Source organism: Rhineura floridana, chromosome 3 (assembly GCF_030035675.1).
Source record: "Rhineura floridana isolate rRhiFlo1 chromosome 3, rRhiFlo1.hap2, whole genome shotgun sequence".
Lineage (NCBI taxonomy): Eukaryota > Metazoa > Chordata > Lepidosauria > Squamata > Rhineuridae > Rhineura > Rhineura floridana.
Window position 1 is genome coordinate 190,625,379 of NC_084482.1, and position 22,609 is coordinate 190,647,987.

Below are 22,609 nucleotides of genomic sequence, written 5' to 3' on the forward strand. Positions count from 1 at the left end.
TCCATGCAGCATACACAGCTCTCTCCAGCATGTCACCACCACTGTGTTACCCGCAGCATCTGCCCCCTAAGGTGGCTACAGTACTCTGCCTAACAGTAGGGCTGTCCCTGGTTGCACAATCCAGGTCACACATACTAAATGAAAATTAATATTTGCTACAGAAAAACCTCTGTACTAAAATATTTGTTGTTGGGAAAGGAAGTTACCTGGAAAGGTGTAATGAATAACTGGGAAAGGCTGCTTGTTTGCAGATGTTTTCCTAGCAAGAAAGAAGTAAATTGAATGCAACAACAACAAAAAGACCAAATTGTTCACTTCAATGAAATACAGATTTTGCAGAATGAGAGCTCAAGCAGGGAAACTAGTACCATGTTAGTACAGCAGCATGCAGGTTTTGTAGATTTATTTATTTATTATGTGATTTATATCCCGCCCTTCCAGCAGGAGCCCAGTGCAGCAAACAGAAGCGCTAAAAACACATCAAAACATCATAAAAACACCCTAAGATACACCAAAACAAATCAAATTTAAAAACATTTTTTTTAAAAAAGCTTTTAAAAAGGGTTATAAAACATTGTTTTTTTTTAAAAAAACATTAAAAGCAATTCCAACACAGACTGGGATAGGTCTCAACTTAAAAGGCTTGTTGAAAGAGGAACATCTTCAAAGGGCGCCGAAAAGATAACAGAGATGGCGCCTGCCTAATATTTAAGGGGAGGGAACTCCAAAAGGTTGGTGCCACAACGCTAAAGGTCCGCTTCCTATGTTGTGCAGAACGGACCTCCTGATAAGGTGGTATCTGCAGGAGGCCCTCACCTGCAGAGCGCAGTGATTGACTGGGTATATAAGGGGTAAGACGGTTTTTCAGGTATCCTGCTCCCAGCTGTATAGGGCTTTGTATACCAAAACTAGAACCTTGAACTTGGCCCGGTAGCAAATGGGCAGCCAGTACAATTCTTTCAGTAGCAGAGTGACATGTTGGCGATACCCTGCCCCAGTGAGCAGTCTTGCCACCGCATTTTGCACCAGCTGCAGCTTCCGGACCAACCTCAACGGCAGCCTCACATAGAGTGCATTACAGTAACCCAACCTGGAGGTTACCAGTGCGTGGACAACAGTGGTCAGGCTATCCCGGTCCAGAAACGGCCGCAGCTGTCTTACTAGCCGAAGCTGGTAAAAGGCACTCCTAGCCACGGAGGTCACCTGGGCCTCTAGCAACAAAGATGGATCCAGGAGCACCCCCAGACTACAGACCTGCTCTTTCAGAGGGAGTACAACCCCATCCAAAGCATACAACTGACCAATTATCTGAACTTGGGAACCACCAACCCACAGTGTCTCCATCTTGCTAGGATTCAGGCTCAGTTTATTGGCTCTCATCCAGCCCACCATCGAGTCCAGGCAGCGGTCAAGGCCTCTCCCGATTCAGATATTACAGAGAAATAGAGCTGGGTATCAGCATACTGCTGACACCTCACCCCAAATCTCCTGATGAGATGATATGAAGGGCTTCATATTGATGTTAAACAGCATGGGGGACAAGATGGTACCGTGCGGCACCCCACAGCACAACTGCCAGGGGACCGAAAGACAGTCACCGAATGCTATTCTCTGAGAGTGACCCTGTAGATAGGATCGGAACCACTGTAAAACAGTGCCTCCAATACCCATCTCACCAAGTCGGCCCAGAAGGATACCATGGTCAATGGTATCAAAAGCCGCTGAGAGATCAAGTAAGAACAGGGTCTCACTCCCCCTGTCCTTCTCCTGATAAAGGTCATCCATCAGGGCGACCAAGGCCGATTCAGTCCAATAACCAGGCCTGAACCCAGACTGGGATGGGTCAAGATAATCTGTTTCATTCAAGAGTACCTGCAACTGCTGCGCCACAACCCTCTCGATCATCTTCCCTAAAGGGGGGGTATTTGCAACCAGTTGGTAGTTGTCCAAACCAATGGGTCCACAGTGGGCTTTTTCAAGAGTGGTCAGATCACCGCCTCTTTCAAGGTGGCTGGAACCACTCTCTCCCACAATGATGCATTGACCACACCCTGGATATTGTACAGAATTCTTCATCAGAGGGCTAGAAAAGGTTGCTAAGTATAGAAAATGAGACTGGTAGCAAAGGAATGGACTGTTCATTTCAAGTAATGGCCAATAAATATTTCCGTATTCTAACAAAGGAAGTTTTATGAGCAAACCTGAACTGTCTAAAATATTTGCATTTATAACCAAGGTTACTTTCTGCTTGAGAATGACCTAGCTATTCCATTCTGCCTGAATGAAGAGTTCTGTGTAGCTCAAAAGCTAGCATACTTCCCCTTTGAGGAAGGGCTGTAGCTCATTGGTAGAGTATATGCTTTGCATGCAGAAAGTCCCAGATTCAATCCCATCATCTCCAGGTAGGACTGGGAAAGACTCCTGTCTGAAATCCTGGAGAGCTGATGACGATATTGAGCAAGATGGACTAATGGTCTGACTTGAATAAGGTAAATTTCAATTTTATATTGATTGTTTATATACATATTAAATTTTTGATATTATTTTATAATAATGCATTCTATGTCTGTACCTTAACTTTGTTTTGGAGCGCTGTTTTTGCGTTAAGGTAGATTTTAACTTCACAGTTCTTGTTCCTGGAGTGATACCTAAAATAAGAAGACTTTTTTTAAAAAATTAAGATTCCTATCTATCTTTTTGCCAAAATGTACACACACAAAAATCCTGCTCCACCTTAGTGCTTGACGTGAGGTGTGTGGCAGATAAAGACACAACGTCCTACCAAAAGCAGGATTTGCAGGTGCCGCCTTTGCCTGATTTCAAACTGGCCAGACAAAAGAAGCATGATTACCACATCGTAAGAAGCTACAACCCCCCTGTGTCTTTCCCTATATGGTTAGCTATCACTGTGACATCAGGTAAGCAGTCCCACCCATCTGTCAAAATGGCCTATGGGGTGGAAGGGGGCATGTCAGGACCCAGTTCCCCACCCCTCACCTGAACAGCTTGGTATCAGCTTACCTGAAGGAATGCATTTCCCTTATCGATCTGCCCCATCACTAAGGCTTCAGGATAAGGCCCCCTGGTTATGCTATGGCCTGCAGAGGCCTGTTTAGTAGCAACCAGAAAGAGGGCCTTTCAGAAGTGGCCCCCTCTCTGTGGAACCATCTCCCCTCTGAATTGCAGCAAGCACCTACTTTGATGCAATTTCAGTGCTTGGTAAAAACCCATTTCTATCCTGACACATTTCCTGGGCATTAATACCAGTTGTCTTCTTTTTAACTTTTTTTGCTGTTGATCTAGCAGCTGCTTTTATTCTGATTTTTTTTTGCATGCCATCTTTATCTGCTTATGAAACATAGTACAGTAGGGCCCTGCTTTTCGGTGGCCCACATTTTGGCGTTCTGCTAATATGGCACTTGTTCTGCTTTTATGGCATTTTTCGGGCATCAGGTGCCATTTTATTGACGGTGTTCTGCTTTTTGGCAGGTGTCTTGAACGTAACCCACTGTATGAGTGGGGCCCTACTGCATAGAAATAGTTTAATAAAATAAAATAAAAATAAACAAAGGAGAGTCCACTACCTTCTAAGGCAGTCTGTCGGGTCCACTGTCAAGCAGCTTATACCATGAAAAAGTTCCTCCTAACATTTTGTCAAATTCTGCTTAGAAATAGCAACATGGTACAGCCTCTCTCTCTTCTATCCAATTGCTGGCCTGCACCTACTGGGAGAAAGGGTGGGATATAAGTTTAATTGATTGATTGATTGATTGATTAATCAAATCAAATCCCTTCTCAGAAATTCACCTTTCCCTCTTAATTTAATCCTCATCCCCAAATACAACATACACCTGCATCTTCTGCTCATCTTCATAGTTCCTTTTCCTTTCATCCTTGTTATCTGTCCCCCCAAACTCGGGCTGATACTCAGATTGTAAACTCCTTGGGGCAGGGGCCTGTCTTTCTGCTGCTCACAATATACACCAGTTTTCTAATACTCCCCTCCCCTGGACCGCTTGAAAATTGCTGGGGGTCTCCGTAAACCACTTAATACATAAATTACATGTTAATAACAATAGTCTTGCCTTTCCAATGCCGTGGGTGCATCTTTTTTGTGCGTGTGCGCACAGTTCTGTGAAGTTGTTCTGCTATGTCAGAAACAAAACAATCAGATGCAGGAATTCTCAGCTGTTCCACAAACATTCTGTGGATCACTTGAATGGAACTTGGTCTGCAAGCCACAGCTTGAACACATCTGCTCTGAAACACAATGCACAATAATCAAGCTAATTAACTAACAGTGCCATCCCAAGTGTGTCTACTCAGAAGAAACTCCCATGAGTTGAATGGGACTTACTTTTTAGTAAGCAAGATTGCAACTCCTCTGCCATAACAAGCACATTTATGAGTTATGACCTTTATTTTCACAGGAGGTTGCAACCTCTCTAGTATTATGCTGTCACATTAAGAAGTAATAGTCTTTTTAATGCAAATTGGGTGACATTGTAAGACCTGATTCCCACTATTAACAAATAGCCTTGTGACACCCTAAGAAGAGTCTTCTCAATAGCTTCCTTGTCTTTTCTTGCTGATTGGAGCCAATCAGAGGGAAAGAGGTGAGGCAGCCACTGAGAAGACTCTTCTTAGTAGCTGACACTTTCCCCTTTCATGCTGATTGGTTCCTATAGATGTTGCTGGAGAAGACATGAACAAGGATCGCATTCTCAATCCAGCAGGAAAAAAAAGGGGGAGAAGGGGACCTGGTTATGACTAACCTGAAAGGAGCCTGCACTTCTGATCTGGTTCTGACTAACCTGAAGGGATCCTGCACTTCTGAATTTACCACTACATTACTGAATCTCATACAATGCACGGGTTGCGTGTTATTTCCGACATGGAACTGCAGGCAAATGAAGCGGGCTGAGCGGTTGTTTCGTTATCTTTCGCCACCAGAGGTCTCTGGTTACCTCTGAGGGAGGGGCTGCCGCTACTACCGGCGGCCTGCTCGTCCTCCGCATGGTGGGGGCTGAGCTTTAGAGTTCAGATGCTGCTGACTCCATTGTGGCCTGGGATCCAGCTGCCGCTCCTGGTCCTGGTCCAAGTTCGATTTAAAACAAAAAAACAGGCAGAAGAAAAATCGGTTCTCTTTGTTCTTGCATGCTGCGATGGGAGTCAGCAGAAGTTAAAGATGTAGGGCTGCCGAGCCCGGTTGGAACTGGACTGTGCTGCCTTTCTTTCCTGAGCTGGAGAAAATCCCAGGTAGAATCAATCATGGAGATTCACACAGGGGTAGGGAGGAGGGGTCTATTAAATGTAGAGACGGAAGGCGGGAGAGAAAGATTTGGAGGGGACTGCGGGCAAATCACCACAGTAACGGATAGGAGGGAGGGAGGAATTGTTTAAATAAAAAGCGTTTTTTGCAAAGGGGACTGGAGAGGTGAACAATCCTATACCATCTTGAGCTACTATGCTTTCTTCCTCAGCCATCTCAGGATGCTGCCAACTTTTCTCGGATTAGCCATTCAGTTCTAAAAATGAGAGATATTGGGGGTTCAGACAAACCCCGCCGTTAGTCCGTAGAAGGAGTGGGGCTACCTGGAAACCAGGGCCCTTAGTCTCCGGTGTGAATGTGGTTTAAAGGTCTCTTGTCTTTTTCTATCCCTGTTTTTAAAAGAATGTTGGTTTTGTTAGAGTAATAATAAAAACAAAAAAGTAATAATTATAAAATTTATATCCCGCTCTTCCTCCCAGTAGGAGTCCAGGGCGGCAAACAAAACCACACTGAAACATTTTGCTTTCATGCTTTCACCTCTTGCTGTAAGCAAGTTTCAATGGAGGCCTTGGTTTGTAATTTGGAAACACTGGTGGGCCTCTGCATGTGCTCAGAGGTACTCCTGTAATATTCCAGGTGGAGAATCCCAATTAAAATTTAAAGGACTTGCTTAGGACTTGGTGAGGGCTGGGGAGGAAAAATAGTTATTAGGACCAACCAAAATGTTGCAAAATAGTGAGCAAGCTTTAGAGTTCTCTAAAACTCTTAATCAGGCTGGATGTTAAGTAAAATAGGGATTTGAGAGGAGAATGAAAAAGCTGGCTTGATGTTGTAACCACAAGGCTTGTGTTTAGTCTTCGTGTTCACACGGGGTGTAGCAGGAGATAGCAGCCTTAATTGGATTAAGTTCTAAGAGCTGCAGTGCAAGCTTCAGGTTACAACTAGGACTGCTGAGAGAAAGACAGAAGTAATGTCTGATTCCCCTCCCCCCTTTTAAAAATATAAAATCCAGCAATTACCCAGAATTTGTGTCCCACCTTTCTGTCAAGTGACACAAGTATATGGTTCCCCACACACCCCTTTATTCTAGCAACAGTGCTGTGAGGTTTGTCAGGGATGGGGAGCCTATAACCCTCTGGATGTTGTTCGACTCCATCAGCCCCAGCCCACATGCTCAGTGGTCAGAGATGAGGGGAGGTAGAAGCCAACAGCATCTGGATGGCCACATATTCCTCATCCCTGGGCTTAAGAGAGAAGTGACTGGCCTAAGGTAATGCTGGGAGCTTCATTGCTGACTGATAGAGTTTGAACCTGGGTTTCCTCAGCCCTAGGCTGACATCCTAACCACTACACTAAACTGCTCCCCAATTAGGGCTGCAATCCTATACACACTTAACTTGGGAGTAAGGTCCATTGGACACAGTAGGACTTGCTTCTAACTAGGCATATGCCAGATTGCCTACTCCAAGTCTGCCATGTCTAAAGTTGCACTTTGTCTTCAGACAGTAACTGAATGTAAAGTTTGTGAGATCATTGGGCTGAATGTTAAGCAAAATGGAGAAAGCAGAAAAGAAAAAAGCTGGATTGATGTTAGGCATGTTGGTCCATTTAGCTCAGTATTGTCCACACAGCCTGGCAGCAGCTCCTCTGTTTTTCAGACAGGGGTCTCCTTCCCTACCTGCAGATGTTGAGGATTGAACCTGGGGCCTTCTGCATGTAAAGCAGATGCTCCTCTGCTGTTGAAGAGTTCTAGAGAACCCAGAAGTCAGCTTCCTGTGCTTTTTATTTAGGCACTTGGAGGCTTTGTTTCAGGACAGGATGGAGACTTGAGGGGTTAAGGCAAGGGTTTCCAAATGAAGAGTGGTTGGAAGGAAGAAAGAGCAGCCTGGGAACTCTGTAGGCCTGATGAAGGAGAAAGATGATCTGTCTAAAACAGCTTTTCCTTCAGATGAATCAGATGTAGATTCATTTGGTGTAAAGACCCTCATCCTCTTTCAAGAAGCCTTTTCTGAAATCTTGGCACTGTTCCTTCTCAATCCCCACCCCTTTCCAGATGCTGTCTATGTGAAGACCAGCTGCTTCTGAAGAGAATGGCCCAAGCAAAGTCAGCTCAGGTAAATAAGGAACTTACCCTCCACCTTCACCCACTGGAAGACTGGTATGGAGAGATGGAATTCCTGTGTACAACTTCTAGGCCTGAGACATTTGGAGGATAAAGGTTCTCACTGATTACCACCCATAGTCAGTATACCTCTGAGTACTAGGGACCCAGGAAGCTGGCTTATCAGCCAAGTCAGACCATTGACCCATCTAGCTCAGTATTGTCTACACTGACTGGCAGGGGCTCTCCACGATTTCAGACAGGGTTCTCTCCTAGCCCCACCTGGAGCTGCCAGGGATTGAACCTGGGACCTATTGCATGCAAAACAGAGGCTCTGCCACTGAGCTACGGCCCTTCCCTTTCCTGGGAGTTGCCTGTGTGGAGAATGCTGTTGCATATCTCGAGGATAAGACAGATTTCTCAGGCATGTGGTGTGAACAAGTTCTACCCCTGAGGTGAAGGCAAGGCACTCTTTTAAAAAAAACACCTTATGCATATGTTGCTCTTGGATCCGTCATCTGACACTCTTCCTGGCTGCAGTTCATGCTGGGATTCCCCTTGCATTGTTTGGTCCTTTCTTATCTACCCAAGGCTATCAGTGGCTACACATGTTTATTTCTTTAACAAAATTTATATACTGCTTAACTGTAATAAAACCTCAAAGCGGTTTTGTAAACAAAACTGCCAGAGGCAGTATGCTCTGAATACCCCTAGCTGGGAATCTGAGAGAGAGCTGTTGCATTCAGATTCTGCTCCTGGGGTTCCCATGGCATCTAATTGGCCACTGTGAGAACAGGACGTTGGACCAGATGGGCCACTGGCCTAATCCAGCAGGGCCCTTATGTTCTTACTTGTGGGGGGGGGGCTTTCTGTTTCAGATCCAGCAGGATCTCCAGGACCCTGACGAAGGAAGCCTCTACAGAGAAGTCATGCAAGAGAGCTACAACACCATCTTCATGGGTGAGATGGTTTCTGCCTGTTATTTTCAGTTAACCGGGTTTGACCTAGTTTAATTATAAGCTTCCAAAGAAAACCATGGCAGCAGAACTAAGGTTTTGCTGGGCGTATCTACACCATAGATGTACAGTCCAGCCTATATAAGTTTACTCAGAAGCAAGCCCCATTGTGTTCAGTGGCGCTTACTCTCAGGTAACTGTACATGAGACTGCAGCTTTAAACTGGCAAATAGCCATTCTTTCATCCTGGGGAATCAGTTGTACTACGGGCAGGGTAGTGATGTCTAATATGGAATCTAACACCTTGTTAAACTTGCATTTCCTCCACCTCAAATAGATAAAAACATACAAGGCAATTCATATCTCCTCTGTCAGAGAGGAGTGGGAAATGCCTCTTCTCAGATTTTGATTGTTTTGTTTTATGAATGTAAGCTGACTTCACAATATTTTTGTATTTGAAGATAGTGTAGCCATTTATTCAATTGTAATTTTTTAAAAAAAAATTAACTGAAAAAAGGATCAGCTGCCTGGCTAATTGGAGACACCTTTTTAATCAGTCAACATATTTTAATTGACTAAATCTAGTCAACTGACTGGCAGTCTTAAAGCGAATGGGCCAGATCCAACTAATTCATTGCACTAGTGGAAGCCAACGCAAGGATTCCTGCTAGCGCAACATGACTTCCCCCCTCCTCCCCTTGCGTCCTCCCCCAATCTGGCCTGGAAGATCAGGAGAACCTCCAGAACTGTGCATGGAGGGAGGAGAGGGGAGTTAACATAAGTTCTAAATTAATGAGGTGTACATAAATATTGGGGCTGACACCAACTAAAGAAATCTTAAATAATCACCTGTGCAATGCAGTCCTATGCATATATATTCAGAAGTAAGTCCCTCTGTTTAATAGGTTTTGTTCCCAAGAATTGATTGATTAATCTGTTTAAATATTTGCACATCAAAAAACAATAGTTCAAAGTGTGGGGGGAACATATTTTGTGCTTATATCATCCATGCACATATCATAGCAAGCATCACCTTAAAAGAGGCATTGCCCCTTCACTCTGTTCATAGGGTGGGATGCCTTGTTTTAGAATCATAGAATAGTGGAGTTGGAAGGGGCCTATAAGGCCATCAAGTCCAGCCCCCTGCTCAATGCAGGAATCCAAATCAAAGCATTCCTGACAGATGGCTGTCCAGCTGCCTCTTGAATGCCTCCAGGGTCGGAGAGCCCACTACCTCTCTAGGTAATTGGTTCCATTGTCGTATGGCTCTGACAGTTAGGAGGTTTTTCCTGATGTTCAGTTGAAATCTGGCTTCCTGCAACTTGAGCCCATTATTCCGTGTCTTGCACTCTGGGACGATCAAGAAGAGATCCCGGCCCTCCTCTATGTGACAACCTTTCATGTACTTGAAGTGTGGTATCATATCTCCCTTCAGCTCTTCTCCAGGCTAAACATGCCCAGTTCTTTCTGTCTCTCCTTGTAAGGCTTTGTTTCCAGTCCCTGATCATCCTTGTTGCTCTCCTTTGAACCTGTTCCAGTTTGTCTGCATCCTTCTTGACGTGTGGAGACCAGAACTGGATGCAGTACTCAAGATGAGGCCTAACCAGTGCTGAATAGAGAGGAACTAATACTTCACATGATTGGAAAACTATATTCTGTTAATGCAGCCTAATATAGCATTTGCCTTTTTTGCAGCCACATCACACTGCTGGCTCATATTCAGCTTGTGATCAACGACAATTCCAAAATCCTTCTCACATGTCGTATTGCCGAGCCAAGTATCCCCCATCTTATAACTGTGCATTTGGTTTCTTTTTCCTAAGTGTAGAACTTTGCATTTATCCCTGTTGAATTTCATTCTGTTGTTTTCAGCCCAATGCTCTAGCCTATCAAGGTCCCTTTGAATTTTGTTTCTGTCTTCCACAGTATTAGCTATGCCCCCCAATTTTGTACCGTCTGCAAATTTGATAAGTATGCTCTGTACCTCCTCATCCAAGTCGTTAATAAAAATGTTGAAGAGCGCTGGGCCCAAGACTGAGCCCTGCGGTACCCCACTCATTACTTCCGCCCAGTTTGAGAAGGAACCATTGATAAGCACTCTTTGAGTATAATTCTGGAGCCAACTGTGGATCCACCTGATAGTTGTTCCATCCAGCCCACATTTAGCTAGCTTGCCAATCAGAATATCATGGGGCACTGTCAAAAGCTTTGCTATGTCGAGATATATTATGTCCACAGCATTCCCACAATCTACAAGGGAGGTTACCCGATCAAAAAGTGAGATGAGATTAGTTTGGCAGGATTTGTTCTTAGATGATGCTTGTTGCCTGGTGTTTACACAAGTATTTTTTTTAAATCTGCTGTCCAGTTAATTGGGAGAAGCTTCTCAGTCACACAGTTTTCAATCCGTTTTGATAATTGACTGAATGTTGTAGTCCTAATAAATACATTTATTTATTTTATTTAAAAGCATTTCCAAACTGCTTAAAATAGGTGTGGGGAGCTTTTGGCCCTCCCACTGTTGCTGAACTACAACTCCTATCATTCATTGCCATTGACTGTGTTTTCTGGGGCTGATGGGAGTTGTAGCTCGGCAGCATTTGGAGGGCCAAAGGTTCCTCACACCTGGCTTTAATATTCTAAAAATATAAAAACAACGTCCATTAAAGCAGAAATGTAACGTTAAACCAATAGAATAGTATCACAGCAAGAAAAACAGATTCAAAGGATTCATACACATATATCAGGGCCCAATCTTATGGATCAGGGAAAGCCTGGGCAAAAATATAAGTGCTTATAGAACGTCTGAAGCAACTGGTGGTTGCTGTTTCACATATGGCAGAGGGAAAGGCATTCCACAGAACAGGAGCAACAGAAATTCTCATGGGGTTGTATCCAGTAATTGTGTGAACAACTTATCTTCTCTTCCAAACTTTTGGGGTGGTGGTGTCTGCCTCAGGTGCCTGAATAACTGGCCTGGCCTTAGGTACCATGCGCTTTGACTTGGGTATGGGGTGGGCACTGTTTGCGTTCTCATCAGACAGCAGCTGTTAAAGGCACAGGAGAAGGCCATGCCACACTAGAAAGTATGTGCCTAGACAGGGGTGTGTGTGTGTGGCTGTTTGTTCTATTTAATAATTTAATCTGGATGTTCAAGGGCTTCTTTTCTAAATATGGATGGCTCAAAGCTCTGACCATATAAAAATGAGAACAAAATAATTTTAAAAACATTTGAAACAGCCGTGGAAGCAAATTTGTTTGGCTAAAAGCTATCTCACTATTTAAAACCATAAAATTTGCTTTATACTGGGACACTTTTTACAGTTTATCTGTGTTTCCACCTATGGGTCAATATCTTATCTTTTTGGCAATTTTCAATTTACATGCATTTGAAGCCTTGACCATTCTCAGGTCCATTTCCCGAGCCTTGCTACCTGGGAGATGCCAGGAATTGAACCTGGGACCTTTCAAATCAGGAGTGGGTGTGGAGTGGGAACATTTTCCACCCTGGGCTCCTGCTGGGAGGAAGGGCGGGATATAAATCAAATAATAAATAAATAATTTTGGCTTGGCGGGCCATGTCATTTTCTGTTCCCACCCCAATGGGACAACCCACCAGTCAATAACCTGGCATCATACTGTCAAGTGAATGAAAGGTGGGTTGTCCCATTCACCTGTCCAAGTTCCTTGCATAGCACCCTCTGAGCACCCAACAGCCATCTGGGGTGCTTAGAAAGGCAAGGCACTTTGTCAGTCCTGTGCTTGGCAAAGCTGTTTTTTGCAAGGATTGGCTACATGGGAAACTCAGTTATGCAGTCAATCCAACAGGCTTGCCCATCAATCCTGCTGTCTCCAGGAGCTAGCTACACAGTCGATTTCCCCATGGGGAACATATGATGATCAGATGTGGGGGCAGTAGACATGGGCTGGGGGAAATGGCCTCATCAGCCAAATTTTGGCCTGTGGTCCAGAAGTTTCCCATCTGTTTTTAATGTAAAACATGCTTTTCCACTGAGTATTGGGGCCTTTCCTCAATCTGTGATTTACACTTAAAAACAAGGGAAGAGCCTGTTGGATCAGGCCAGTGGCCCATCTAGTCCAGCCTCCTGTTCCCACAGTGGCCAACCAGATGCCTCTGGGAAGCCCACAAGCAGAACCTGAGTGCAAAGAGCACTCTCCCCTCCTGCAGTTTCCAGAAACTGGTATTCAGAGACATACTAGGGCTCCTACTGGCAGGAAGGGCAGGATATAAATCAAATAAATAAATACTGCCTCTGACAGTGAAGATAAAACATAGCTATCTGGATTAGTAGCTACTGATAGCCTTATCCACCATGAAATTGTCTAATCCTCTTAAAGCCACTTAGAGGCAGGCTGGGATATAAATAATGTATCAGGGCCCATTGCCCAAAGCAGTTGTGGTCTTGAAAACTGAATAGTATTCAGATGGTCCATAGCTGCAGAGTGATTGCTTGAACAGCAACCAGCTCGATTTCTCTATAACGTCTGAATGAGGAGGGGCCATGCAAGCCCTGGACCGGTGCCTGGACTTGGTGGTGAGCTGAATGAGGACCAATAAACCAAGTCTGTCTCCTAGCAAAATGGAGGCTGTGTGAGTTACTGGTTCCCAAGTTCAGATAATTGGTCAGCTGCCTGCTTTGGATGGGGTCGTACTCCCTTTGAAAGAGCGGGTTTGTAATCTGGGATGCTCTTGGATTTGTCTTGTTGCTAGAGGCCCAGGTGACCTCAGTGCCTAGTTGTGCCTTTTACTAGCTTCAGCTGGTAAGACTGTGGCTGTTTCTGGACCAGGATAGCCTGACCACTGTTGTCCATGTACTGGTAATCTCCAGGTTGGATTACTGTAATGCGCTGTATTAGCTGCCCTTGAGGTTGGTCCGGAAGCTGCAGTTGGTGCAAAATTTAGAGGCACGACTGTTCACTGGGGCAGGGTATTGCCAATATGTCACCCTGCTGCTAAAAGAATTGCACTGGCTGGCTGTTAGCTACCGGGCTAAGTTCAAAGTTCTGGTTTTGGTGTACAAAGCCATATACAGCTTGGGACCAGGATACCTGAAAGATCCCCTTATATGCTCAGTTGATCACTATGCTCTCCAGGTGAAGACCTGCAGATACCATCCGCACAACATAGGAAGTGGACCTTTAGTGTTGTGGCACCTGCCCTTTGGAATTCTCTCCCCTTAAATATTAGACAGGCGCCATCTTTGTTATAGATGACCTTCCTCTTTCAACAAGCCTTTTAAGTAGAGACCTTATCCCAGCCTGTGTCTAAGCTGGAATTGCTTTTTAAGATGTTTTTTAAAGCTTTTTTAAAAAGGTGTTTTGTTTTAATATATTTTAATATCTGTTTTTATGATATCACCCTCAGCTCCTACTGGGAGGAAGGGTAAGATATAAATTTAACCAATCAATCAATCAGTCTTCCCCAGGAAGGGTTAGAGATGTGAAGGCCCAGAAAAAAACTGGAAAAATTCAGGAAAAATAGTTTTCAAAGCCTTTTTTTCCCCCCCAAAAATTGAAAAAAATGAAGAAAAATTGATTATGGAATGTTTTATTTTAGCATGAGTAAAATGTTTCATTGAATCTTAGTCCCCCCTTTTTCTCAGTTCTTTTTATGGGAATGGATGCTTTATGTCTGCTTGACACTGTAGAGGACTGGCAGAGACATAAATAATTTTCTTTGTTATTAATGTTGATGGTTTCTTCTGTTTTTCTGTTTTAATTGTTTTTTACCTGCTCCTCATAAACTGGCAAAACAAAACAGGTTCCTTACAGTTCAGGAGCTTATAGCCCCATTTGTTAAAAAAAAAAGTAAAAATTTTTAAAAGTAAATTCAATTTGTAATAATTGGTATATTAAAAGTAGATTTTATTCAAACAAATGTGATAATTTTATGCTAAACCAACTTGTACATAATTACATTTTCTGTTCCTGAAGTAACAATGTGACTTTCAATCTGTAAAAGTGCTAATACTGCATTTTTTCAATTTTTCTGAAAATTTCTGTTCCCCCCCCCCCCAAAAAAAAACTAGTTTTTTTCCATGGCTTCAAAATTTCAAGAAATTTTACATCTCTAGGAAGGGTATGTTAGAGAGAGAACAGTCACTGCTGAGGAATCTGCTTCCAGGTTTGATTTCTTTTTCTTTCTTTAAAAAGCATGGGGATGTATACAAGACTCATCAATTGCATTCTCTCTTTCTCAGCCTCTCCTCTTCAGCTCCAAGCATCTGAACTTCTTGCCCATCTGGAACGAGGGCAAAAGACCTGGACCCCAGATTTCCAGAGCTCTTGCAGGGATGCTGATGAAGGGCTGGTAAAACAAGCGCTGAAAAAATGGCCGCAGACAGCAACCTTGTGGAATTCCTACCGGAGCCCCACAAGCGTGCCTAGTTCAGATTCATCTAGTTCAGGTCAGGATTGTTCTTATCATCCTTGGCATCTAAATGCTTATATTAACCTTTTAAGCCCAATTTGGAGGTGGCTAACTTATGGCATACCAGAGCACCCTTGGCCAGCATGGCCAATGGTCAGGGAAGATGGAAGTTGTAACCCAACAACATCTGGAGGGCACCAGGAAGTCCTCAAGCAGGAAGTCAGGGCGATATACCTGCCCAGTACAGCAACTGGTATTCAAGTGTATCCTGTGTCTGAACATGGTGGTTCAATTCAGCCATCGTGGCAAATGGCCCTTGATAGCCTTATCCTCCTCCTAATTTGCCTAATTCTCCCTGTAAAGCTGTCCATGCTAGTGGCCACCACTGCTTCTTGTGGTAGAGAATTAACATAAATTATGTGTTGTGTTTGCCCATCCCCGATCTCTTGCCAATCAAGTTTATTAGGTAAGCCTGAGTTCTAGTGTAATGAGGGAGGAAAACATCTGTCTCTTCACACCATGTATAACTTTATACATTTCAATCATGTTTGTCACCCCTCCTTTAATCTCCCCCCTCCCTAAATTAAAAGTTCTACACTGCTGCACCCATTCTTTGTAGGGAGGATGTTCCAGCCTCCTGATCATTTTGGTGGCCTCTCCCTTGCCTGCTCAGAGAATTTTTTTCTTTCGTTTTCTCAGCAGATTATGAATCAACAAGTGAGAAAGAAGAGGAAGGAAATACTAAGCGAGTTCCAGGTCCCAGAGTCACAAAGCCACGTGCATCTCTGTTGGGGAAATGGGGTGATGGTGACGTAAAGGAAGAAGCTGACCAAAATGATGAAGACCTTGTTGGTAATGGAAAGGGCCAGCGAGAAATCAATGCAGGAGTGAGAGAGAATGTATGCTTTGAGTGTGGGAAAAGCTTTAGTAGGAGATCAACCCTCAATAGACATCTAAAAATCCACAGTGGTGAGAGATCTCATAAATGTTCTACCTGTGGCAAGTGTTTCCTCGAGAAATCAAACCTCGTTAAACATACACAGATACATAAGAAAAAGTCTAATTTGAGAAGGGAATCCTATGAATGTCCTGAGTGTGGGGAAGGCTTCTTTACGAAAGCGTCTCTTACTGAGCATCGGAAAATGCACACCAGTGAAACAACGTATCCATGCCCTGGCTGTGGAAAAAGCTATATGGCAGAGAGATACCTTGTTAGGCATATGATGATGGTCCACTCAGGCATGACTCTTTGTAAATGCACTGCCTGTGGAAAAGGGTTTATGAAACAGAAAGATCTCATTAGGCATCAAATGACAATCCACACAAAGGACAATTTCTTTCAGTGTCCTGACTGCGGGAAAAGTTACAGGGAGAAATCATCTCTAATCAAACATCAGAAACTCCACACGAGGGAACTTTCTTGCAAATGCCCAGAATGCAAGAAAAGTTTTAGAGACAACAAAAGTCTTGCCAATCATTGGAGAATGCACGAAAAAGAGAACCCTCATAAATACTTTAATGATAAAATGCACCTTGTGAACAGGCCATCCCTCACTACATATAAGGAAAGTGATGCAGAAGAATATGTCCATACATGTCCTGATTGTGGGAAATGTTTCAAGGATAAGAGATGTTTTGCTAATCATCAGAGAGTCCACACAAGAGAGCAACAATATAAACAGACAAGCGAGGGGGACATCTTCAAAGAAAAAGCACTGCTCTCTAAAAATCAGATAATCCAAGTAGATTTGAAGCCCAATACATGCTTTGACTGTGGAAAACCCCTATGTACTAATTCAGCGCTGACTGTACAGCCAAAGACTGAAATGGAAGAAAATCTCTATAAGTGCCCTGATTGTGAGAAAATCTTCAGGGACCGCCAATGTTTTGCTAATCATCAGAGAAAAGAACATCAGGAAGTCTTTGAGGCTGACCAGTGGGAAACGCACCTGAAAGGAGGACCCTATAGATGCTCAAGCTGTGGGAAAATCTACACAACCCACTATAATCTTAGGAGACATCAACAAATCCACCCAGAATGCAGAACCCAAAAAAGTTCAAATCGTGGGAAAAGTTTTGCCTACAGTTGGTCCTTCACTGAGCATCAGAAAGCCCATGTCAAAGAAGAATACCATCCGCACAAATGCTCTTATTGTGGGAAAGTGTTCAGAGTGAAAAGTGTCCTCTATAGACACCTGCAAATCCACATAAAAGGCAAGCCCTACAAATGTACCACTTGTGGGAAGGCCTTTGCATACAGATATACTCTTGCTCATCATCAGGAAGTCCACGAGTTAGAACAACCCTACCCACATAAATGCTCTTTCTGTGGAAAGGCATTCAGAACTCCAACATCCCTCCGCAGACATCTGCAACTACACATGGGAGAAAAACGCTATAAATGCAGCACCTGTGGGAAAGCCTTTGCCTACAGATATGCCCTCACTCATCATCAGGAAATACACCTTGAAGGACAGCTCCATAAATGCTCTTTCTGTTGGAAAACCTTCCAAACCAATTATTCTCTCAGTAGACACAAGCGCATCCACATGGAAACGAGATCCTATCAGTGCTCAGTCTGTCAGAAAGTCTTTGGAACAAAATATTCCCTCCTTAGGCATGAGGACATGCATGTAAATGGCAGATCAGATAATTTGACTATTGGTGGGAAAGATCTTGTTGATGGCCCAAGCATGGCTAAAGGTCAGGCTAGTGCTATAGAAGACAATTCTAATAACTGGCCTGACAAGTCAACCTTCTCTAGGCATTGGGAAGACCATGAGGAAGAGAAAAGCTCCGAGTGTGTGGCCAGCCTTGCTTGTACTAAACACCAGAGCACCCTCTTAGAAGAAAATTCTGCTAAAGGGTTGGAATGTGAGAAAACATTCAGGGACGACTTGGTGCCTCTCAAAGATCCAGCTAGTCATGCAAATGAAGATGTTAATAAATGGTGTGAAAATTCAGTCTACTCAAGACATCGGAGAGTTGAAGTTGAAAAAAATCCCCCTGAGGCCTGTAGAAGTATGGACAGCTCAGACCTCACTGCACAGGCTCATTATATTAAAGGGTTAGATGGTGACACAATCTTCAGGGATGGCTCTGTGCTTGCTAAAGATCAAACTAGCCATGCAGAAGGAAATTTCAACCAATGGGCTGACAGTTTAACCAATTCTGGATGTCAAGAAGCCCCTATAGAAGAAAATCCTCCAGAGAGTTCTGAGAATGGGGGATCATTCATGGGTAGCTTACTACTTGCTGAAGATCAGAGCACCCACTTAGAAGAAAATCCCATTAAAGGGTTAGATGGTAAGAAATCTGTCGAGGACAGCTCAACCCACTCTAGTCATCCGGGAGTAGTCATGGGCAAAAAAAGGCATGGATGCTCTAACTGTGGGAAATGCTGCAGAGATGAAAATTCCCTCATTAGACATGAGAGAACCCACACCCCAGAGAGATCATATCAGTGCCAAACCTGTGAGAAAAGCTTCAGCAAATCCAAAAAGCTTGCAAGGCATCAGTTAACTCATACAGACCGTAGGCCTTATCCATGTCCTGAATGTGGGAAATGCTTCAAGGCAAAAGCATCCATTGATAAACATCTGAAGACCCACAAAGGAGAGAAGCCTTATTGCTGTTCTTACTGTGGCAAGAGAGTCACAACAAGCTCAATTCTTCATTCTCACCTGAGGATTCACACAGGAGAGAGACCGTATAAATGTACAGAATGCGATAAAGGTTATACGACAAAGTCATCCCTCAAAAAACATTTGGAGACCCATTTAAGAATGAATTCCACTGAGCCTGGCCCTGCAGATCAGCCAGATCAGGTTTTGTAGTAAGTTTTCCCATGACATAATGAAATGGGACAATCCTCAATGCAGTCTGCTGCTGTAAGACTCTTACCTAGGATTCTTTGTGCTGAATCAACCCTGCATCTTCAGATGGCCCAGCATCTCTATATTAAGCAATGGTCATAATCTACCTCATAAACAGATACTTGAACAATTTTCCTTGTGCCGCTTCAAAGTACCCAGATAGGCATCTTGGCTCAGGAAAAGGGCATTTTCTTTGTGCTGATTCAGTTACTGACCCTGAGTGGGGAACATGGGAGCTGGTTGATGGAAAAGGAAAGTGATAACCTAATGATCAGTCTACCTTCTCAAAAGAATAGGTGTGGGGAGAAACCATTGCATAATTCCTCTTAAACATCAGCTCCCCAGTCCCCTCCCAAAAAAGTGCTACAAAATATTGTTAAATTTAACATGGCTTAATTTGATGTTGAACTGGTCTGAATTCTAATCAAACTTCCTCTTACATCTTCTAGAATATCTTTTGGAATATGCGTATGTTCCAGAATTGAAGGTTTTTACTAAGGATATTTTTTCAAAGGGAGAGGCATAACAATTTGGTAATTTAAAATACAGTACCACAACAGAAGAGGCTGCCAGTTCATGAATCTTATGAAAAGACAAAATATAATATTTTAAAGGTTCTATCCAGTGCTAGTTCTACACAGAGTAAACCTATTGAAATTAATAGACCCATGTTAGTTAGGTTCATTAATTTCAATAGGTCTGCTCTGAGTAGGACTAGGATTGGATTCAACCCCAAGTATTCTAATGCATGCTGCATTTTGCATCTCACATTCACCATAGACAGCAACAGCAGGAGGACCAGAGTTCTCCATTCCTAATTTTACATTTGGGATCTGTGATAGATAACCTAAGAAAGAGCTTTCTTTACATTTCAAAATGCATTGGGAACTAAAATTGGTTGTTTCAGTCTTATGCAGGGAGGTCATCTATACCTTGCCTTCCCCTGTGCTGCTGCTGTCCTGGCACTCTCCCTTTTCTCCATCACATGTAGCTCAGGTTATTGTCCTAGCCTGGGACTGGCAAGGAAAATAGAGGTGTACAGACAGCTTTTATAGTAAGATCCTGTATTCAACAGGACATGTCTCTCCCTTCTCCTAGCTAAAGTTTTATAGGCAGTGGAGGGGGTTGTACCAGAAGATGCAAACCCCAAAAAACCAAAACCCAGTAGCAATGACAATGAAATTAAATATTGAAGTAAGGTGAAAAAATAGAACCAACAGATTTTTCCCTAATATATAGTGACCTAAAGCCCAAGATTGTTTGAGATAAATGGCATAACAAAATCACAAAAAAATGTCAGCTTTTGGCAGAAGTCCAGTTAATGAGGGCTTTTCACATGGCCATCTTTATAGCTTTTTAAATAGGAGCCGTCGTCACTTACTGCCATGGGAATCCTAAAATCATGAAGTTGATTTGTGTTGTTCTTTATAAAGCTTTTGTTATCAGTATCTGATTTCTGGATTTTGTTTTCGATGGGTGGGAGAGAGTGGCAGAAAAGAAAAAAATGGTCATGAGCACAGATAGTGACTTGTCTCCCTAGTCAGAGATACAACTCTTATGTGTGTTGTTATGGAGGAGCATTCAGTCCTGTGAACTGCCCCTGCTTTTTTGTGAGAGCCAACGAGGGAATGGCAAAAAACAAGTCATGCCAAACACCTCCGATCAGTCATCCACTTCCATCGTTGGTTGGCCAATGACTATTTTCAGTGCTTAGAGGCCAGTTGGACTTCTTGCTTCTGTTTGCTTTGTGGCCTAGTTCCACCTTCTTGAAGAATCTTGCAAGAGCCCTCAGGAATGCTGCTTTTGCTCCGCAGGTGAAAGCAGAAGCAAGATGCTGGGTAACATCAATAGTGTTTGGCTTTTCTCCCAAATTTCCAGTAATTTTCTGTTTCCTCCAGTTCCTCTGTGGAGCTTATTCGTGCAGCACTATGACAGGGCCATTAGACCCATGGCGGTAGTCTTCTCTTTACAAAAATACCAAATGCATAGAATCATAGAATAGTAGAGCTGGAAGGGGCTAAAAGGCCATCAAGTCCAACCCCCTGCTTCATATAGGAGTATTTGGTTATTAAGTCAAAACAGGGCCATAGTCACAGCCTTTCTAAACTGACTCAGTGCTATATTCCCTTGTGGAACTTCAGAGAAATAGACTGAAAAGAAATTATCTCATAACCAGTAACCAAACCCACATGCTTCCTATTTTAGAACCTACGAACTGTTTGCTTCAAAAAGTAGAAATCAAAGAGCAACCGTTTTTATATATATATATTAGTGCAGAACCTTTCCCTACTTAGAATGATCACCATCCTTAAAAATAAAGGCATTATGTAAAGACAAGTTTTTACAGATGAGTTTATCCAAGTGCTATGAAAGTCGAGGGGAACAGAAAATAAATGTATGCACACTTTGAGCTAAAGGCGGATGTCATTGGTGGATTCATAAGTGATTGCTGTTGCCCTTGACTGAGCTCCAAACCCACCCACCTTTCAGCTGCTTATTCCCTCTGGCTTTGGCATGTTGCTTAAGGGCACATTGTGAGAGAAACCCCCTCTTTCAATCAGCAGAAGCCAATGGGTGCTCTCCATGTGACCCCAGCTGTACTTTTCCAGGGACCTTCTCCCACCGCATTGGAAAGGAGTGCCATTGATGCAATGAAGATCTGGCAATATTGCAGAAACTTCTTGGGTATTCTCTCATGTATTTATTCTCAAGAGTCTTGTGGCACCTTAAAGATTGGCAAATAAATTATGGCATAAATGTGTGTGGTAGGTAGATGTGGCTGTGAAATGGAGACTGGCCCAGGGTCACCTTGTGAGCTTCACAACTGAGGGGGTTTTGAACCTGGATTTCCCTGATCGTAGCCTGTCCACTCAATCATGGGCATGTCTGCAGGATTTTTTTCTGGGCAGGGGAAGGGGGCAAGTACTGAATGGTTGGAGCAGGCTAGTTTGTTACTTAAAAAAAAAAATTGTGCCTGTATATTTTCCCTTCATAGGTTAGGTTCTACAATGCTACAAACTTTTTTTTAAATGAAAGCTGGGAATTGGGATTATGATTCATTCATCGTAGTGGGGGCAGGGAGGTGACCTCAACCAGCGGCCATTTCCCACAAGCATTACCTGAAGAGTTCTTAAATCAGGAACATGGCTACATTCACACCCTACATTTATTCCACTTCAAACAGTGGTGGCTTCTCCCAAGAATCCTGGGAAATGTAGTCTGTTAAGGGTGCTGAGAATTGTTGGAGATGCCCTATTCCTCTCACACAGCTACAATTCCCAGTTTTCTGGGAAGAGGGATTGATTTTTAAACCACTGGATATTGTAGCTCTGTGCGGACAATAGTGATTCTCTTAACAACCCTGAGCACCCTTCACAACTACACTTGCTAGGATTCTTTGGGGGAAGCCAGGACTGTTTAAAATAGAATAAATGTAGGATGTGAATGTGGTGTATATATTGAGAGATTGTAGGAAAGTGTGATTATTATTTTATTTATATCCACCCTTCCAGTAGGAGCCCAAGGTGGCAAACAAAAGCACTAAAAGCACTGTAAAACATCATAAAAACAGACTTTAAAATATATTACAACAAAACATTCTTAAAAACATTAAAACAAACATCTTTTTTAAAAAAAGCTTTTAAAATCTTTTTTAAAAAAGCTTTAAAAACGTCTTAAAAAACGTTTTAGAAACATTAAAAGCAATTCCAACACAGATGCAGACTGGAATATGATCTCTACTTAAAAAGCTTGTTGAAAAAGGAAGATCTTCAATAACAAAGATGGAGCCTGTGGGAGGGAATTCCAAAGTGTAGATGCCACCACACTAAAGGTCCGTTTCCTATGTTGTGTGGAATGGACCACCTGATAATATGGTATCTGCAGGAGGCCCTCATCTAAAGAGCGTAGTGATTGACTGGGTATATAAGGGGTAAGATGGACTTTCAGGTATCTTGGTCCCAAGCTGCATAGGGCTTTGTAGACCAGAAACTTGAACTTAGCCAGGTAGCTAGT

At 43.1% G+C, this 22,609-nt stretch overlaps 1 protein-coding gene across 3 annotated transcripts; it reads left to right on the forward strand.

The window, feature by feature from the left end:
- Positions 1-4,982: 4,982 nt before the first annotated feature.
- On the forward strand, positions 4,983-18,727 carry LOC133380837 (zinc finger protein 665-like). Of its 3 annotated transcripts, none has more exons than XM_061618944.1 (5): positions 4,983-5,259; positions 7,326-7,386; positions 8,252-8,333; positions 14,551-14,757; positions 15,420-18,727. In XM_061618944.1, exons 2-5 carry the CDS (start codon positions 7,363-7,365, stop codon positions 18,554-18,556), a joined length of 3,450 nt encoding a protein of 1,149 aa, XP_061474928.1. In that variant the 5' UTR covers positions 4,983-5,259; positions 7,326-7,362; the 3' UTR covers positions 18,557-18,727. The 3 variants fall into 3 exon arrangements, with proteins under 3 accessions (XP_061474928.1, XP_061474930.1, XP_061474929.1); XM_061618946.1 differs by having other exon boundaries at positions 15,423-18,727; XM_061618945.1 differs by lacking the exon at positions 4,983-5,259 and adding an exon at positions 5,586-5,640.
- Positions 18,728-22,609: the final 3,882 nt, after the last annotated feature.